Here is a 19,490-nt window from a genome sequence, read left to right on the forward strand (position 1 = left end):
TCTATTTTAGTTCTTTAAAAGACCTCAGACTTACATCTTTTAGCTTTGAATATCAAATATCCTCTTTAAAGTATGGATAACCAGGCAAATCCTATACTACTTCCTTTCTCTCAGACACAATGTACAACATCATTAGCTGGCATAACCTACTGTATCTCCACTGAAGTTGGAATAATGTTAATCTATGAACTAAATAATCTAGACTTCCTTATGCTATATTTCAACCTTTGTGCTCAATAGTTGTTCCTCCTATTAAAAAAAACCCAAAAAAATGAAAAACAACCCAAGTACATTCTGTTGAAATATGATATACAATACCACTTTGCTAAAGACTTAAAGCATGACTTCAGCTGTGTTAGTGATGTATCTTATAATGTATATTTCTCTTGTCAAATAAACAGACTTCTTGGGCACTTCAAGAACTATCTTCTCTATTGGTCTTGTTTAGTTGGGTTTTTTAACCTGAATCACATCAGAAACTTACATTCAGCAACAACTTATGTACTTCTGTTCTCACTCTGGGACTCTCTGAATTGCTCAAGTTTTTTTTCCCTGCAATATACTTGCCTCCATTTCTATTTACTGAGATATCTCACTTTGCACATGTGTTCCTTCAAAATATTTGACTTTAGATTTGTTTTCATGATACCTTTCTCCTCAGCATTTGCCACCAATTTAGTATAAACTCTGTATCGGAGGTTTAATTTACATTTCAGATCAGAACAATTCAGATAAGGACATTAAATAATATTGAATTTACATCACAGTGCTGCATCCAGTCCTATAGTCCTCAGCACAGGAAGGACACAGAGCCAGTACAGAGGACTGGAACAATTCTCCTGTGAGGAAAGGCTAAGAGGGTTGGGGTTGTTCAGCTTGGAGAAAAGAATCTCTTAACACTTTATTGAGGCATTTCAATACGGCAGCTTACCAAAAACAAAACAAAAAAAAAAAACTGGAGAGGAGCTTTTTACAAGGGTCTGTAGCAATGAGAAGGGGTAATGGCTTTAAATTGAAAGACAATACATTTACACTACATATAAGGAAGGAATTTTTCAGAATGAAAGTTGTGAAATGGACGAGGTTGCCCAGAGATGTGATAGATGTCCCATCTCTGGAAGTATTCAAGGACAAGTCGGAGTAATCTGAGTTAAAGATGTCCCTGCTCATTGCAGGAGGCTTTGACTAAATGATCTTTAAAGGTCTCTTCCAACCCAATTTATTCTACTATCCCACGAGGAATCTTTATGTCACCCACCCAAATTTGGACTGTTGCCTCAGTGCACTGATATTTATCTTTACTCCGGGCTCATAAACTATTATCTTATTCTCAATCCAGAGTCCCTGTATCTAAATATTTAGACCTAATTTGCCAAGGAATATTTTCCAAAACTTAAAAAAGCTCCACCTCCTCTCTGGAACCTAAGAGCGATGTTCAAGTGTCTTACAGAGAGCAAAGGGACCTGCAAGTATGGTGCTTTTTTATCCAGGCTAGGTAGGAATTCTCTTTCTGTAATCTGCCCTCTCTCAGTGGGTATCTCTGTGAATGACTGTTCTGTGTTATTTCATATTTCACTTAGGATGAGTGAAAAAGGATCAAGCTAGATGAAAATTCTGTGTTCCAGGCGTGAAAATTGTTTTGCATATTCTCCTAGTAACCTGTTGTAGTTTTTATATGAACCAGATTTTAATGAGATATATAAAGGGCACTTTGACCAACAACAAAACAAAGAAACAAACAAAACCTTCACAAAAGAATAAACGAATCTTTGAAAGAACGGTCTGCAAAAGACTTTGCCAAGAGATGAATCTTTATGGCCAGATTTCCATCTGAATCCTGAGTGCAGCTAAGAGAAAGGACAGATAATCTATTAAATGGTCAAAAGTCTAATTGCATGTTCCAGAATAATGAGTTCATTTAGGAGCCAAGGTTATTAAAATACATCTCAAACAAATTTAAAGACATTCTGTAAAAAGCAACTCAGCTAAAGACTGTGCTTAACCAACAGCTGCAGAAGGACTTTCAGAAAGGACTATTCCTAAGTGCCCTTAAATGATTAGTTGCATTCTAAACCAGGAGAAGGTAAAATTTTAACTGCATATTTTTCATTTGACTGTGTATAATTCATGCAGTAGTAGACAATTGCACTAAGCCATAAGCTGATTGTGGTCAGTGAAAGTCGTTTTGATCTCTTTAAAAAGCTTTAAATTCAGTTCCATGTAAATAAATTATGATAGCTGGTAAATTTTGAGAATAAGCATAATAATGTTTACTTGAGCTGGAAAATGTTCCTATTATAGTTTGTATCCCCTTAGTCTATGAAGCTGGGACAGTACCTAATGAACCTAGGTGTTTTACTTTGGCTGCTTTACCTATTGGACATGTATGTCTTTATGTTGAAAAGGTTAAGTTGCTTTCCTAAAAAAGGAAATAGTTTACTAGAACATTGGCCCATGATATGGTGTAAATATGCCTAACCACTTACACCTAATCAAAATCTAATCAGACTTAGTACATGATGAGTTCCAGTCTTGGAATTGTTATCTCCAACCCCAATAAATTCTTGTTTTTCATGAGATAATGGAAATTATCTCCTTTATATGTTAATTAGCAAAGCTGTGTCATTACAATATTATTATTGCGTTGTTCTTGGGTTTACCTTATTCAATTTTTTTCTCTCAGAAGCATAACTCTTCTTCACAGGGATTTGTGAAACACCATCCTAAAATGAAATACAAAGGAATTTTAGTAGTAAAATAACAGAAAAAATATAATTAAACCTACAAGTTTCAACAAAATAAATATTTTTAGATTATTTTTCAAATCCACTGTAGATAAATATGTTCCTTTTGATGCCAGCTGCATCTCCAGGATCCACTTGGGGTCATTTCTATTTGTCCACTTACACAATTTTTTTCACTGGACTGCAGTTCTATTTTAGATCTTAATTTACATTTTATGGTGGGTCTAAAGTATATTAAATAAAATTTCTTTGTGCTTTTTGTTAGCCTTCAGACCAGTTTTGTCCAGCTAGAGGTCTTCATTCTTTAACTGGGCACTGGTGAGTTGCCTGTTGTTATGGGGTCTCCCATCTCTGATCACTGCAGTGTTCCTCACATCACATCCTGTGTCTCTATTCTTAAGGTCTCTTGTTATGGTACCAGCCCTCTATTTGTATACAGCACTGCATTAGGCTAGTAAATGCAATCATAGTTATAACGTCTACTTGTTTTTATTTATTTAAACCTATGGTTATTCCATGTAAAGATAAAAAAACTAAAGCAAATCAGAAGAAAAATACTATTTTCAAAAATAGGCCAAGTAAAACATCACTGCAGAAAAGTCTGATGACCCTCAGTTCTTGCAAATTAAGTGCAAAGCTTATGGTCTATTGCTAGAAAAGGCAGAGTTGTTCTGCAGGACTATGGGGAAAAAATCCCTCAGCTTACTTTTAGAATTTATATTGAATTTGCCACCTTTCTTTCTTCCGGTCCCAAAGTGCATTTAAAAGATTCCTCACGCTACTGATGTTTTTTCAACAATGTCACATTTTAGTCTTTTTAGAATTCTTTGGTGAATTTTACCTGAATTAGGTTATTTGTGGTTATGTATTTAAATATACATATACAATATAAGTATACAAGTTTATTATCAGGTATAGACGTAAGTACACTAATTTATCTGTTTTGTTGCTGACTGGTATGAACCCCAGAGCTATGCAGTTGTTTTAGCTAATCATGGATTCTAAGCTAACAAATACACAAATGAGAAGCAAGGTATATTCTTTTAGGTTTAATGTGTTAATGCAATTAAATGTCTCATTTCACCGTACACAGACAGTGGAAGTTGGAAGCTGCATAAAAGGAACATGGAGAAATTACATCTGTGTGTATGGATGGAGTTAGAAAAGCAAAAGATAAGATGGGAATTAAAAGAGCAAGAACCAAGGAGGAAAAGAAAGTTTCCTCTAAATATATTGGTAGTAAAAGAAAATTAAGGAAAATAATAAAAGAATTTAACTTTTAAGAACACATCCTTAGATAAATAATGTATAAGGTCGTTTACAAAAATAAACAGTGCAACAGTAGTTAATAAGTAGTCTTGAATCAAATTTTTTCCCTCCTCCTAATGTTGTAAAATTTCTTTATTTTCCCCTTTGTTCCTTGGGCCTACTGAACCTATTCCTGACAGAAGAATAACATGCTTAACTGTGCACAAAAATCTTGAGTTCTCTAAGTACTGCATTTCTCAATTACTCAGCCCTTACTCACTATGAAGTGATAATTAGGCATTAAAAGCTAAGTGGATTACTGTGGAGATCTCTCCTGATATCCATTTATCACTTAATCAGACTTTAATACCATAAATTATGCATTTCTCAGCAGTATTCAGATTCCAATAAATTCTATAACAGTTTGAATTTACTAGGTTTTCTTGACCTCATTGTGGCAGGGAAAAGTCATAAAGTTTGCTTAAAGGATACAGCCACTATAAGAATTTCAGATTTATAGCAAAATAATTCTTCAACCCTGTTGGGTTGCACTAATATTTATTCATAAGGGTTTCATGGACAAGACAATTCCATCCTCATGAATAAACATGAAAAAAATTGATCCAAAATATATATTGAGTTAAAGTTTTTTTCTCAGATTTTTTTTTTCCTCCTGATTTTGCCTTCCAAACCTCATTAAGAAAAACAAAACAAATGAAACCCCACAATTCCTACGAGATTGCAATTTCCTTAGCACATCCAGTTGCTTTTGGAATGAAAATATCTATTTATGTGTTAGCCTGCCTCTTTGCTGGCCACTATTACAGGAAAAGTGGCTTTGTAAAATATTCATCGTGATGAAATCTCCCAAGAAATGCAGATACTTTGAATTACCATTAGAGTCAATATGAAGAGAGCAAATGAGAATCTTGAATATGGAAGGTCAGGTTGCCCATAATTTTCCATGTAATATTACATATTATAATAATAATAAATAGCAGGAAATATCTAATTTCCTATTTTCCTATGTTCTCTATTATTACATATTATTGACAACATTTTTAACTCAGTAAACTTTATAATTATAATAAATTATAATCTTGGCTATTAAAATATAGATAGATGTTATTAGTGGATGATTTTTAACTGAGAACTGAAAGGATAGAGTAATAGTTAAAAATCCTTAAAAGCATGCTGGTCAACCTTTATGTATAAACATGAAACTGCACTTGTGGTTTAGCACCTGTTGCCCAAAATAGAGATTTTTGGCCAACAAATCACAACATATTCTTGTTTGAATTTGCAGAAGTCCATGAAAAGCATTCTTTAGTTCGTAATTTGAGACTCCATTCCAGCATAATAAAAGTGAATGAAATTGGCAGGAAATATTGAAGAAGAGACATAGTATTTTCTTACCAAATTTTATCCTATTAAGTTGTGTTTTCCTGATGTCTCTAGCTTTAGATCAAAAGGATAGATATTAAAAATTTTAAAACAATTTCATTATTTGAAGTAACTTTATTCCCTTTTTTTTGACATATGAAGAATTTCAAATAAAATACTAATTTCTGACTTGAAATTTTACAGGATATATTATCTGATTTAAGAAATTATCCACATTTCTTGTATATTCCTTCCAAACATTTTTCTCCTGTACAGCTCTTCTATGTTTTCTGCTTAAGCCATAAACTAACACTGATTACAAACAAGTTGGTGGTAAAAGCATCAGTAATTTACACTTATTGCATTTTCTGAAGTTTTCCTCTTCAAAATATCTCAAAACTCCTGAACCTTCTTCTACCTTTCGCAGCAGTAGAGATTTTTCCTCTTTTCCCTATTCTTTATCTTTTCTAAATTTGGAAATTGGCGCCTCTCCCCCTCTCCCCCCTCCCCACTCCAAATTCCTGCTGTAAAAATAGTAAATTAAAAAAATAATCAAGGAAAGCACACCAATAACAAGGAAAAAAAATCAAGAATGTATATACAGAGTTCATGAATTTGTTTTCAATACCAAAAAGAACAAGAATAAAAAGTGAAAGTGCTTTGTTTTTGTCAAATCTAGGTGTCTTTCAAGTCTAATGGTAAACCTGATGGTCTTCCTTATTGATTCATATCACATTCCATGAGATCTACATCTCTTCAGTACATTTTTTTTTAGAACTGTCCAGTTACAAGTTTAATTATTCTTCCTGCTGGGCTAAAAGCAGTTTTCAGCTAAATGAGAAACTTGTTCAGTGAATCACACTAAAGGTTACCTCAAATAAATGTGATAAATTTTTCCTAGCCAAAACAGAGCTCAGAAAATGCATAGTGAAATGTAAATAATAGGGCATTACCTCCATTTCAGCTAATTATTTCCAGGGAAAATCCCCCCTCTTCTGCTCTGTATCTCCTTCTGGGTACATCCTAAATTGTTTCAAATGCTGAAAAAGTATTTTTGGTTTGACCTTTTGGAACACTGAAATCTATTTTTTATATGTATAAGTGGAGCAAAAAAAAAATTGTGCAAACATACACAAAATCTTTAACCAATATCCCAGAGATCTTACTTAAAGGAAGTTATTCTATCAATATTACTAATATGACTTCCAGTGTTTCCTTAAGAAAGTGATATTAATTCCTAATAATTTTAGGACTTTTTTCTTATTTCAGGAGAATTCTGTGAGGTGCAAATTGACAGCTGTGGTTCCAATTCATGTGAAAATGGAGGAACATGTATTGCCTATGAAGATCATTTTAAGTGCACTTGCCCTATAGGTGAGCCATTGGTAATTTTTTTCTGACAAAACAAATAAAATGCCATCCAAATATTTATGTTAAGAAATAGCACCATAAAAATAGCACGGTATGTCAACAAATGCAGTGAACATTTTTATGAAGAAAAGCACTTTTTCTCTTTGTTCACAAAATAAAACTGCCAAATAACTCTACTAGAGTGGTGTTAACTGCTAACACCCTGAACAGACATAATGTCAATATTCTGAATGAACTGTGATTAAACATTCTCTTTGTGGTGCAGGTTTTGAAGGTGAAAGATGTGAACTCGATATTGATGCCTGCTTATTCAACAATATAAGCTGTGCCCCAGGAGCAGTGTGTATGGATAAATCTCATGGATTTAATTACACATGTTTATCACCATGTATTGGAAACACAGAGGTAGGATAAAGTGATATATTCCCCCCAGCATTTTTGGAAAATCAAACAACTTATTTTAATAGCAGTGAGCTGATGAAGCCTCATTTTGCACTGGTTTCCTAAACACAGTACTCACTCTTGAAATATTCTCATGCTAATTTTCCTTTTCCTGTGAAACATACGCATGTAAAAGTGCATGATCTGACTAGTCTGGTCACTGTCCCACAAGCCATGTAATGTCAGAGCTCTGCCTTTCTTGTTCTTTATAGGTTTTGTCACTGATGTCTCCTTCTGTCCCCTACTTGCTGCTGCTGTATTCTGAAACTTGAAGAACTTTAGGCAAAATCTCTTGGCATTCTTTCGTATGTTTAAAAGTTACCAGACAGAGGGCTGATGGTACAGCAATGCACAGAAAGAATTATAGAAGTTTCATTTTCATTACAAACAAAAAATAACAAATTATATTCAACAACAAAAAGGCAAGACTAATTACACTGCAATGGGAGATGAAAAGGCTGTTAGAAAAATCCAAATTTGCCCTGCAAGTTACTCTTCAATGCTCACATCATAGGGAAATGAAAACTACTTTTACACTTTCAAAGTTTTGTAAAAGAAATGTATTTGTTGTATCCTTCTCACAGTCCTTTATGACCTTTTAAATTGTATTTGGGAAGGATTCATTCATATTAGGGTGGACTGTGAGATTTCGGTATAGGTTAAACTTAAATACTGTTGCACTTTTTATTATGATAGCTATTTTAAAAGTTCTGTACATAATGCTATTTAGCCTTCCAAACCAGTACACAAACATGATAATAAGTGTTTTACAGGCTTTATCAATTCTTTTATTGAAATATAGCACCATAAAAATATACTATGATTAGTAAGTAACATATTTACAAAGAACAATCAATATTTATGTCACCTTCAAGTCCATGAGTGGACACTTATTAGTGAACATGAAATATAGCACTGAAAAACTCACCGGCTCAAAGGTTTATACTTAAATTGTTCAACATCTGGTAAATTTTAACATTTTTATGATTTAAAGTGTCATACTGAGTGCAAATATATTGGCAGGTACACGGCATAGCATCATAATGGTGCATTCATCATTATGGCTAGTCAGCATGAAGTGATGGTGTGCCAAGGATGCTGACAGGAGCTAGTAAAATGTTTTACTGTAATATTCACTTAAAATCCTGCAGACACATTTAATTTATTCATACAAACATTTCAAAGACTATAATAAATGTCATATGGGAAAAAAGTAATTATATATATACATGTGAATATATATATATGTACCAATATACACTCACCATATGAGATGCTTGATTTGGGCATAATGTGAATAATTAGTAGATTTTCTAATGGGAAAAAGAATAGAAAATAAAATAATGGATTTATATACTTGAGTTTACCTGTTTTCTTAGCTTACATATCATTAAACTGATATAATTTCCTTCTTGGAAAAAACAAAAGGCTGTATTCAAACAAATATTTTAGTGCATTTCTGAAATAGTGTAAACAATAATTTGAAATTAAAGATTAGTATTAGTCAATAAATTTCATAATTCAGCATTTAATTCTTAATTTATTTTTTGTGGATAGAAAATAAGTATACATTTTTGCATCCTTTCATTTATTTACATTTTCAGTGGTATCTCTGTTATGCTGAACTGCTTTAGCTCTGTATTCAGAAAAATAGATTGAAAAGTATGCTACTATTTGTAATATTTTCTTATTGAACAGAAAATAGATGTAATTAAGTGGGGCTCTTCTATCTCTGTATAAATATATAATGATATTAATGCATTAGGGTTTGGTTTTTTCCTTCCCAGCCCAACAAGTAGTGCACTACTTGTTGTGTTGTGTTGTATTTAATTTCTTTTTTTTCAAACAAATATTAAAAAAATTGAGGTGAACAGATTAAGAGGGGATATCTTCTTTTAAATTTTAAAATTGAATCTTAACTTTGTAATTAGGATAATGCCTGCTTGTTCTGGATGAAGAATTATGAAAGAACTCTAAATAAATAAAAATTTTTTCATCTTTAAATTAGTGACTTCCATCAGGACCAAATTTAGCCATTTCATGGTATAACACCTTTTCTTCTGTAATATACTCAGGTAGACATGAAAAGGAATTAAAAAAAAAAAAATCACTTTTTCCATTTGAATGCTCAATGCATGCTACAAATTTTAGTGTTTTTATTAACAGGATCTCATAGAGAATTGATAAGACCACTCATAATAACAAATAACTGTAGTGCAACATGATAGGCCCAAGTAACAGAATCACAGAACCGTGAAACAGCCCAGGTAGGAAGGAATCTCATAAGACCATCTAGTCCAACATTTCATGGAAAAGAAAGCCTTGGTTAGATTATAAATCACATTTTAAAAACCTCCAGTGATGGAGGCACTGCATCCCTGAGTAGTTTTACATACCTGTTTATATACACAGGAAAGTCCACCTGTGACCCAAACAATCACAAATGAAGAGGCATCCTAAGAGGTTCTGGGCCCCTCACTTCATTAAAAATATTGAGGTGTCGGAGGGTGTCCAGAAAAAGGCAACAAAGCTGGTGAAGGGTCTGAAAGTAAGTCTTATGTGAGGCAGCTGAGGGAAGTGAGGCTGTTTAGGCTGGAGAAAGAGTCTCAGGGGAGACCTTCTCACTCTTTACAACTACATGAAAGGAGGTTGTAGCCGTGTGGGGGTCAGCCTCTTCTCCCAGGAAACCAGTGACAGTACAAGAGGACACAGCTTCAAGCTGTGCCAGAGGAGGTTAAGGTTGGATACCAGGAAGGATTTTTCCCCAGAAAGGACTGTTAAACTTTGGGCTCCACCACCTCCCTCTGCCCAGGGAGGTGGTGGAGCCACCATCCCTGGAGGTGCTCAAAAAACAAGTGGATGTGAGACTTAATGTTACAGTTAGCTACAGAGTGGTGTTTGATCAAGTTTCGGATTCAATGATCCTGAACATATTTTTCAGCCTTAATTCTATGATTCTATGTGTGATTATTTTTAGTGAGTACAGCTACATCTTAAGAATTTTATTGCTTCCCTTAAAACACTTATTTTTCAAGATTCTGTCAACAATCTTAAAAAATCATTGTTTTCTTTAGCTCCTACTATGAAAAATTCTAAAGTGCAGCCATAAACTATGGGAACTGCAAGATATTGACCAATAGTTATTGTTTTTAAAAGGAAATAAGGAATAGGAATTAAAAACTACTTTACAATTATTTTTCATTCTCTTTTCAGTTTTAAGATGTAAACAGACTTGCTTAGCAGACATCAACTTGGTTTGTCAAAAATAATTCCCATATGAGTTAGGAACTAAACCAAATGTGAAAGTTCTTCTCAGAGTCTATCTACACCTTTATAATACTGAAATTTATGGAGCCCCATTTGCATATTTTACTTGAAAATTTTCTCTTTTTATGAGCCATGATCCCATGTTGTACTTGCAGTCAAGACCATAGTTCCAAATTTTTCAATGGAAATATGTATATGCTTAGTACATATTTAGTGTTTAGCGGAGCTGCCACTTCCATGTTTGTTCTGATCCTTATATACAACTTTACAAAGTTTCCTCATCTGTAAAAGTAAGGCAGTTTCTGTTTTCAATATTTTTAAGAAAAACATTTTATCTACTTGCTTAGTGTACCACCAGTCTAGGAAAGAATATAGGTCAGATTAAATAAAATTGCACATCTGGAAAAATTTGAATACTCAGGGACAATTGACTTTTCAATAATAAAACCTGAAGACTATAGTAAAATTGTACACTTGGGGGAAAATACACATATGTGTCTGGTTATTTATCTATGTAAACTGCAGTTTCCTTCAAACTGAAGAGAATTCCATGAAATTTAAGATGAAAGAGGGGTTGGAAATAATGATTGCTGCCTTATTTTGAGCATTTGACAACATGTGATACTTAGAGAAGAGACGGACATACAGTTATATCCCTCAATTCCTGCAAAGGAAAGATAGGAGAAGAACAAAATCCTCTAAGGTCTAATTATATTTCTTAGCTGAAATAAAGTCTGCTGGTTGATTTTGGAAGAAAGTGATTCTTACATTTTATCACAACTACATAAAAAGGCAGATTTGTGTTAAAGTACTTGCCATAGACAGAAGTATGATGGTCAGACTGACAAGAATAGGCCTGTTTATGGTCTGTTGAAACATAAGATTTGTATTTAAATACATTCCATAGCTTTCATTCCAATTTAAATCTTTAGATTACACTAACACCTTAAAGGGTGGCACCTTTCTTCACAGTATAAAGTATCAAAATGACATAAGAATAAATTAAACGTAACGTGGCAATATTGAAATATTTGTCTTAATTGCCAAGGTTTTTCTGGATGATTTTCTTGAGTATGAGCTTATTTGACCTATTTGAGCTTTGAGAAAATAGTAAGCATCAGGATAAAATCCAGCAAAAACATAAACACAAAAGTAAGAAAACACATTAAAAGAATAAAATATAACAATTCCCATATCATAGAAGGGGTTTACATTGAATGCATTTACGTTGAACTGCATTTTCCTTCAATATGTTGTTATAATGAATAAGTATCCCAAGGTAAATCTAAAATTCAGTACAGAGAGCATAACAAAAATCTCTTCATTTTAAGGTCAATTTAAAACTTAATCAAAGACAAATGAATATTTAAATATTTCTGCCAAGGACTGTTATTATTACAAATCTTAATGACATTTTAAAGAGATTCAGACTCAATCAAACTGAAGTACTAGTGCATTAAGTCATATTCTAGACACCATTTTCTTTAAAAACCAATTGATTAGAAGGAGGGGTCTTAATTGCTTTGGAATGAATATGTAGTTATCTGTCTTCATACTGGCAAAATTTTCATGGAAATGAAAATGAAGCCTAAAAAGTAAAATGAGGAAAGGAGCATTAATTCAGACTTATAATTTTCTGTAATTTTTGAAGAATACAGGAAATACTGGTTTAGTAAGTAATATTAGCAATTAAAAGCAAAAAGGATAAAAGCTGTTCCAGTCTAAATTTATCAATCTTTCAGTATCTGCAAATTGAAAATAAAGCAGCTTCTGATTTTCCCACAGCATAGATGTAATTTATAAACATACGAAGATTCAAGGACAGATTGAATCAGCATTATAATTAAAATGAAAGAAAAAAAATCAGTATTTTCCTGATAGACATGTATTAAGCTAAATTATACAACATAGGAACAATTGCTCTACTCTCTCAATGAAAAAAAACCAGTCTAGTTTACTATTGTCCCTCCTAAAACAAGCACATTTTAAGGGCAGTTGTAAAAATGTTACTGTTAAATTAAAACACAAATGCATTTTGCCGACTAAACAATAAATTCATATATTGATTTAATAACATTCAGTATTTTAGGTTCTTGGAGATGTATCTTTTTAATATTACAACATAAAAAGAATAAATAACCGTATTTATTACCAATGGCTTATTCCATTAAACTCTTTGGGGGAAAAAAAAATCCAATAGTTAAAGAAAAAACTCTATGTATGTGGCGGGTTGACCCAGGCTAGTTGCCAGGTGCTCATTGAAACCATTCCATCAGTGCCCTCTGCAACTGGACAGGGGAGAGAAAATTGATTATAAGTTGATATAAGGATAGGGACAGATCACTTAATGATTACTATCACATGCAGAAGAGATTTCACTTATGGAAAATAGTTGAATTTATTCCTAACAAAATCAGAGCAGGATAATTAGAAGTAAAACAAAAGCACCTTCCAGCCTTCCGTTCTCCTTCCTGGCTTTACTGTTATTCCCATTTTTTACCTCCTCCTCCCTACAGCGGTGCAGGGATATGAGGAATGGGAGTTATGGTCAGTTCATCACACTTCAGCTTTGCCCTCACTTCCTCCTCAGGGAGAGGAGTCCTTCCCCTTCCACAGTAGGTTCTTTCCCATGGGAGACAGTCCTCCACAAACTTTTCCAGCGTGAGCCCTTCACAAGGGCTATAGTTCTTCCTGATCTGTTACAGTGTGGGTCTCTTCCACAGGATGCAGTCCTTCAAGAACAGGCTGATCCATCATGTGTGTCCCATAGGGTCACAACCTTCTTTTGGGCATCTACCTGCTCTGGTGTGGATCTCCTCCAGGTGCTGCAGGTGGATCTCTGCATTCCCATCACCCTCCATGGGCTGCAGGGCACAGCTGCCTCACCATGGGCTGCGCCAGGGGCTGCAGGGGAATCTCAGCTCTGGGGCCTGGAGCACCTCCTGCCCCTCCTTCTGCACTGACCTTGGTGTCTGCAGAGCTGATCCTCTCATGTATTCTCTCTCTGCTTGCTCTTCTCTGGCTGCACTTCTGTGAAATAAGTGTTTTCCCTCCTCTTAAATCTGTTACCCCAAGGCTCTACCACCATCATTGAGGGGCTTGACCTCGGCCAGCAGTATGTCCACCCTGGAGCTGGCTGGCATCTGTCAGGCATGGGAGCAGCTTCTGGCAGCTTTTCAGAGAAAACAGCTCAATAGCACTCCCTCCACTACCAGAATTTGACCATAAAACCCAACACAGCATATTTGTAATTCCTATCTTCAGGTATGTGCAAATGGAGGTAGTTGCTTCTACGATGAAGAAAATCAGAGATCTCACTGTATCTGTGCCCTTGGATGGACTGGAAACACATGCCTTGAGAATATTAATGACTGTGAGATAAACCAGTGCCAACATGGAGCCACATGTGAAGATGGAATTAATAAATACAGGTACTAAAATGTTGCTATCTGTGCAAGCCTTCATAAATTGTTTTATGCCATATGAAGATATTTTGACTTTCAGAAAGAATTACAAAAGGTGTTGTTAGTGCACTAATATAATTTTCATGTCAAAAAATGCCATGGAATACAAATTTTCATAAAGAATGCACATAAAGGTACATTCAGTAAAACTGTGTATTCTGAAGCATTGTAGGAAGGAATCACAAATATTCCTCTTTGCTGGTCAAAGAAGTTAAACCAGCTATGCAGAATCTCATATAAACAAATAATCTAATTTTTTTAAGTGGCAAACACTTTTTGAGCCTGGACTCTGTCACAAAGTGTCTTACAAAAATTTGAATGATAATTTATTATCATTTCAGTTATTAAAAGAAACATAAATTTTGTGTTCTCCTTAGTGAACTGTAACCTGCTGTAGTTATTTAAAATGAGATTTTATAAAATATGGTGAAAAAATAAATAGGAAAGGTTTTCTTCAATAAACAGAATTCAACTATCTGACTTGAATTATTTATTTTTCCTCTACAAAATCCAGAATAAATAAAACTTCTCCATAATATCTGTAAATGTATTTTGAAAGACATTATTCTATGCTGTGCCATGCTCTATTTAGAAGCACTGTAATTAGTATGCTTTAATGTTTCTACTTAGAAAAGATTGCAATTGTGCTCAAGATAGAAATAGAAGCAATTAAAGATGTCTTCAATTTCAGTTCTGTTTTCAAAGTATCTTTTGTAAAATTAACTGAAATCACTAAACAGGCACACAAATGATGAAAAATGATTGATTCTCAGTATATCAGAGTTAAAGGAGTTTTTGTCAAAGAATCCTCACAAAGTAAACATCCTTCCTTTTTCCACTTTGCAGTCAACTCTTGTATCAAATTATACTGGACCATATATTGCACCTTATTTAACTGTTAAATCTGTGGCTTTCTTCTCTTTATCAGGAAAAGAATTCTGATAGAAGTACAAAGCTATGTTTATGTTACAAAATCCACTAGCATTTACTGAGAAATTAGTAGTTCTGAAGACATCTGGTAATAAAGAACTTTTGATTTTACTTGTTAATCCAGACTCAGTTTACTCACAGCAAGCACTTAATTCTTACTTTTTCAGTCATTGAAAGACAAATTATATTGACAGATTACTCTGTTTATCTAAGGAACGGAAAAATACACCATTAAGATCCAAATCTCAGACAGTCAGTTTTCTTAGCAGAGAACTTGACCCCAAAAGAACACAACTGGCTATTTTGTCACAACAAAGTGTATTATGTTTACTCTATAATATCTGCTCTGTTGAGAGAGCGTGGTTGTTTCTCAATGACAGTGAAGCATTTTTTAAAATGCCTAAATTATGCCTGCCCTAAAAAGAATGATATTTGCCAAGTTATTGTTAGCAAATGAGACAAAACCAATTTCTCCTTTCCAATACATGATTAAAAAACAAAATACAAGAGAAAATGCTGCATGTAAGTGCACACACCTTTTCTAAAGAGTTTAATTGCATTTCTGTCCTAAAATGAGTATATTTTTTAATCAAAGTATTTATCAGGAGCTGTATTTGATGCAAATTAGTTTCAGGAAGACATAAGAGAACTGTCAGCAGAATATATGGAGAATCAAATGTATAAGTGCCATTAAGAACTCTACAGAGATCCATTTTTATAACTATTACAGCCATTCAAAATCTCTCCTAATGAGTGCAGAAGATAAAGATATGCCAAAATTTTATATATATTAGATTTTATTTACATAAAATTACTATAAAACTCTAGACCTTTCTCCTAGTTAAGAAATCTTAAATTTTAGATTATTAAATTTTGGTCATAATGTATTTTTCTAGTGGTAGCTTGATATATAAAGCTTACACTAGGAAATCATAGAAAATACCCACCTTTGATTCAGGAGCATCCCCCTCCTGTAAGATCTCATTTTGCAAGCCATCATTTTTTTATTTTTCCAGATGGGGAATAAGCTGTCAACTGAAGGAAATGTTTCTAGCTTTTTGTCTCCTTACCATGGCATGTTCTTTTTCTTTTCCCATTTTGAAAAACTGTTCCAGACTGTAGTGTCACCTAGAGGTATATTTATCTATATGCAAAGCATTTCCTTTGAGTTCAGATTGGGGAATTGCTCTAAATGAAGGAGGGGGAGTTTTAAACTTTCATACAGTGTAATTCTCAGCAAGGCTGCATACTAAGATCCTCATAATTACAGTAAGTCTTAAGAGTTTTACTCCTTTGGTTTAGTGAGCCTTTTCTTACAACTAAAGTGGCCCCAATCACAGTGACACAAAACCTGTAATTAATTCAAATTAATTGTTGCACTGCCAGCTGAGTCTGTGCTGTTTGCGATACCATGAAGTAAGTCAATCAGCATGAGTTTAAAATGATAACTTCAAAGAATTGCTGCTCTTGCCACTGGGTTGATGGTGCAGCTGTCAATATGAATCTGGCAGATACCATGCAATAGAGTAATTGCATCCACACGCCAAAAGAATCTCTTGACCTTTGGTTACATATATGTGAGAGAAAAAACAACAGATAAGATTCATTACCTCAGTAAACAGAAAATGTTTCTAGATTACAAAGAAAAGAATAATAATTTTTCTCTTCTAAAGAACCTGCATTGTTTGATTGTGTTCTGCATAGGAGAAGAGAGAGAACTGATTTAATATGCCTCAATGAGAAGCATTTAATGAATAATTAAAATGAAAGAGATCTTTGAGGAGTATAACCTCCTGTTTTGAAATCCAAGCAGAAATTTATTACTCTGATTTTCTCACCCTTGTAAATTTTTTCTTATAAATTTTGGACAACCAAAATCCTAACTGAAATAAAACAATAACAGTAGATACTTTACTATTGTCTATTCAGTGGAAAGGAACAACAGAGTGAAAACACCCAATTTAAAACTTGGTGTAGTTTCCATTACCTGTCCTGTTTCCCATTTCTTCAGTCCAGCGTGTTCAGATGAAGTGTTACATTTATCACAACCCCAGAAAAGTCCAGCAAGAAGGACTGAGAATGTTGAAACTATATTGCAGTATTTACCACTGTTTAAAAAGTAATGATGAACTAATATATTTCAAAAATGTATTTTAGTCAATAACTATAGCTCTGACATCAACATTTCATTAGTTTTTATGCAGGAAAATGTCTCATTAAGAAATTAAGTTTGGTGTATGGTAAAACTTGAATTGCCAATACATTCTTCAGTGTTCAGTATTCAAATTGCAGTGCACACAATTAAATAACTAACTAATCTCCATACAAAAGAGTAAAGTGATACATTGTAGAGTAAAATGCTTTAGAATATGAAACACTTTTTTGCATGATGCCAGCAAGATTGTGAAAAGTAAATATAATTTAGGTAATTTCTGAGTATCACAAAATTTAAAGTTCCTATTATTTTATTCATCCTTGACTTTTTCCATTTTCCTCCAGCTGGGTAAATTGAGCTGTTTGATTAGAATTTTTTTTTATCTAATTTTCTTTTTACAAGTTTATTCATACTATACTATATATACAATTTGACTGGAGGACCTAGTTGACAGTGCCATATAAAGTTAATACTGTGATATACACAGTTTTCTGCGGCAATAATAGGCTTCTTCCACTAGAGAAAGAGGATAAATACTTTTCCTCACTTGTACAACTCCAGAAGACGGGTGAATATATGTCACAATTTCTTAGGGAATACCTATGCAATAAGTTATACAACAGCTTTTCTGTAGAGAATATAGATGCATATAAAAAGTCAAAGTGAAACTAAATAACCTTTTCAACCACTTATGTGTGTGCAGTTCACATTTCAATGGCAAAAAGGGATAATTAATACTGAATAATTGCAGCTAATACACTTGGACAAATACTAATAAACATATATGTATATATATAAAAGAATGATAAATATTAAGAAAATAAAGTAGAGGGATTCTGGGAAATCTTTGCTAATTCCAGGCTTCAGTGCTCCTATATGCCTCTTGTATCAATACAGAAAATAGCAAGGTCATCTCCCAGCACAGGTTACCATAGACATACCTTCAGTCTTCAGACTGGTCTTTGGCTTTTTGCAGTCATTTTAAAGATTCATTCAATGTACATGATTATTTACTCAATAACCCAAGCCACACTACATCTTTAGTGCAGGCAGCCTGTGGTGACAGCTTGACAGCTTCACTGCCTGGACAAACCAGCACCAGCCAATTTGCCCACACATCTGCTGCTTGAGACCTTTAGTGATAAAAAGTTGGTAGAAGTACATTGCATCTCTGCCATAACCATTCTCATTTTAGCAACACATTCCTTCCTAGACTAAATCTTAGCATCTCCACTAAACATTTATTTCACAAGTATATCAAATTACCTTGTGACATTAACAATGTTCAGGCTCTGGAGTAGTAACATACAATCATCTGCATGATATATGTGGGAGCACAGTGATCCTCAAATGACTTGTGTTTGCTACTCACTACTAAAATCCATGTTTGCAGCAAAAGCATTGAGGTATTTGTTTTCTCTTTAAGTAACTCTTACCCTCAAAATTTTGTTGTGGATGAAAGGACATACATGAAGCTAAGAAAGTATTGTTATTCCCATTAATAAAAACACAAAACTTTTTTATATGCTGTTCTCTGGTGCCATGCTTCTGCTTTCACTCTTCTCCATTCTGTAAGGCTGACATTTTAGTCCCCCTTAAAAAAGAGGCTGGGGAGGTGTCATTAGCATTTCCTGGTCTCTGCTGGGAGATCTCACACACACACACCCACACACCCCAGACAGGCCATCCCAGAGCTGAAGCTGGAGCAGGAGAGGGAGGAGTTACTGACTCCAGCACAAGGAATGACACCCAGATGCAAGTTCCCTGAGCTAGAAATATACTTACAAATGGAAATTCTGGTATTGTATATATCTGTATACAATTCTTTTTCTTTTATTTATCATAGAGAAACATTCACGCTTTAAAGCAAATAAGACTGAAAATCAATCTGTGTCAAAACTTCTGATATCATGCTCAGTATTTTAGTACTGCTGCAGATAATAAAAGAAATTGAATTTTAATAAAAATATAGTAGTAGTAGTAGTAGTAATGATAATAATAATGATAATAATAATAATAACAACAACAACAACACAGCACTTAAATACACTGTTGTAGGAGATGACCTGTACTAAATTAAAAGACATCTAGGTATAATTTTGCTAGGAAAAACAAAGTGCATTTCATTCTTAGCTGTTATTGATTTCTTCAGACACCAAAGCACTGAAAAATATATTGACATCTGAAAAATTCATGACATCATTGCTTGTAGTATGGAATCAGAAGTATGAAACCTAAACGAGAAGATTCTACATCACATCTGTTTCTGTGTACCTCTTCTGTGGTCTCTGAAGATAAGCTCTATAACTAGTAATAGTCAGGAAAGGACAGAAAATTCTTCATCCTCAAGTTTTTCTTAAGGAGAGCTCTAAGTTAAATTTTCCATTCAATGCTAATGATAATAGCCATAATTTCAAAGAATGATTGAATAGTTACATTTTTACAGTGCACACACTAATTGTTACTGTAAAAAAAAAAAAAGACAAT

The 19,490-nt window shown here is 33.7% G+C and overlaps 1 protein-coding gene and 1 long non-coding RNA gene across 2 annotated transcripts in view; one reads left to right on the forward strand and one right to left on the reverse strand.

Annotated features, from left to right (window-relative positions):
- The window catches only part of LOC139598788 (uncharacterized), a 34,836-nt gene extending 18,937 nt beyond the window's left edge, over positions 1 to 15,899 (reverse strand). Inside the window, exons 1-2 of the long non-coding RNA XR_011682008.1 lie at positions 15,796 to 15,899; positions 2,661 to 2,723 (exon numbers count right to left, since the gene is read on the reverse strand). This is a non-coding gene — a long non-coding RNA (uncharacterized lncRNA). The remainder of the gene's footprint in view (positions 1 to 2,660; positions 2,724 to 15,795) is intronic.
- EYS (eyes shut homolog) overlaps positions 1 to 19,490 on the forward strand; it is a 791,734-nt gene that overhangs the window by 160,056 nt on the left and 612,188 nt on the right. Inside the window, exons 8-10 of the mRNA XM_071445583.1 lie at positions 6,645 to 6,749; positions 7,012 to 7,151; positions 13,719 to 13,885. Of these exons, the coding sequence (XP_071301684.1) occupies positions 6,645 to 6,749; positions 7,012 to 7,151; positions 13,719 to 13,885 (412 nt within the window). The remainder of the gene's footprint in view (positions 1 to 6,644; positions 6,750 to 7,011; positions 7,152 to 13,718; positions 13,886 to 19,490) is intronic.

The sequence above is a fragment of the Agelaius tricolor genome, unplaced genomic scaffold (genome assembly GCF_023055355.1).
Source record: "Agelaius tricolor isolate 1412-34295 unplaced genomic scaffold, bAgeTri1.0.p SCAF_1, whole genome shotgun sequence".
In the NCBI taxonomy this organism is placed as follows: Eukaryota; Metazoa; Chordata; class Aves; order Passeriformes; family Icteridae; genus Agelaius; species Agelaius tricolor.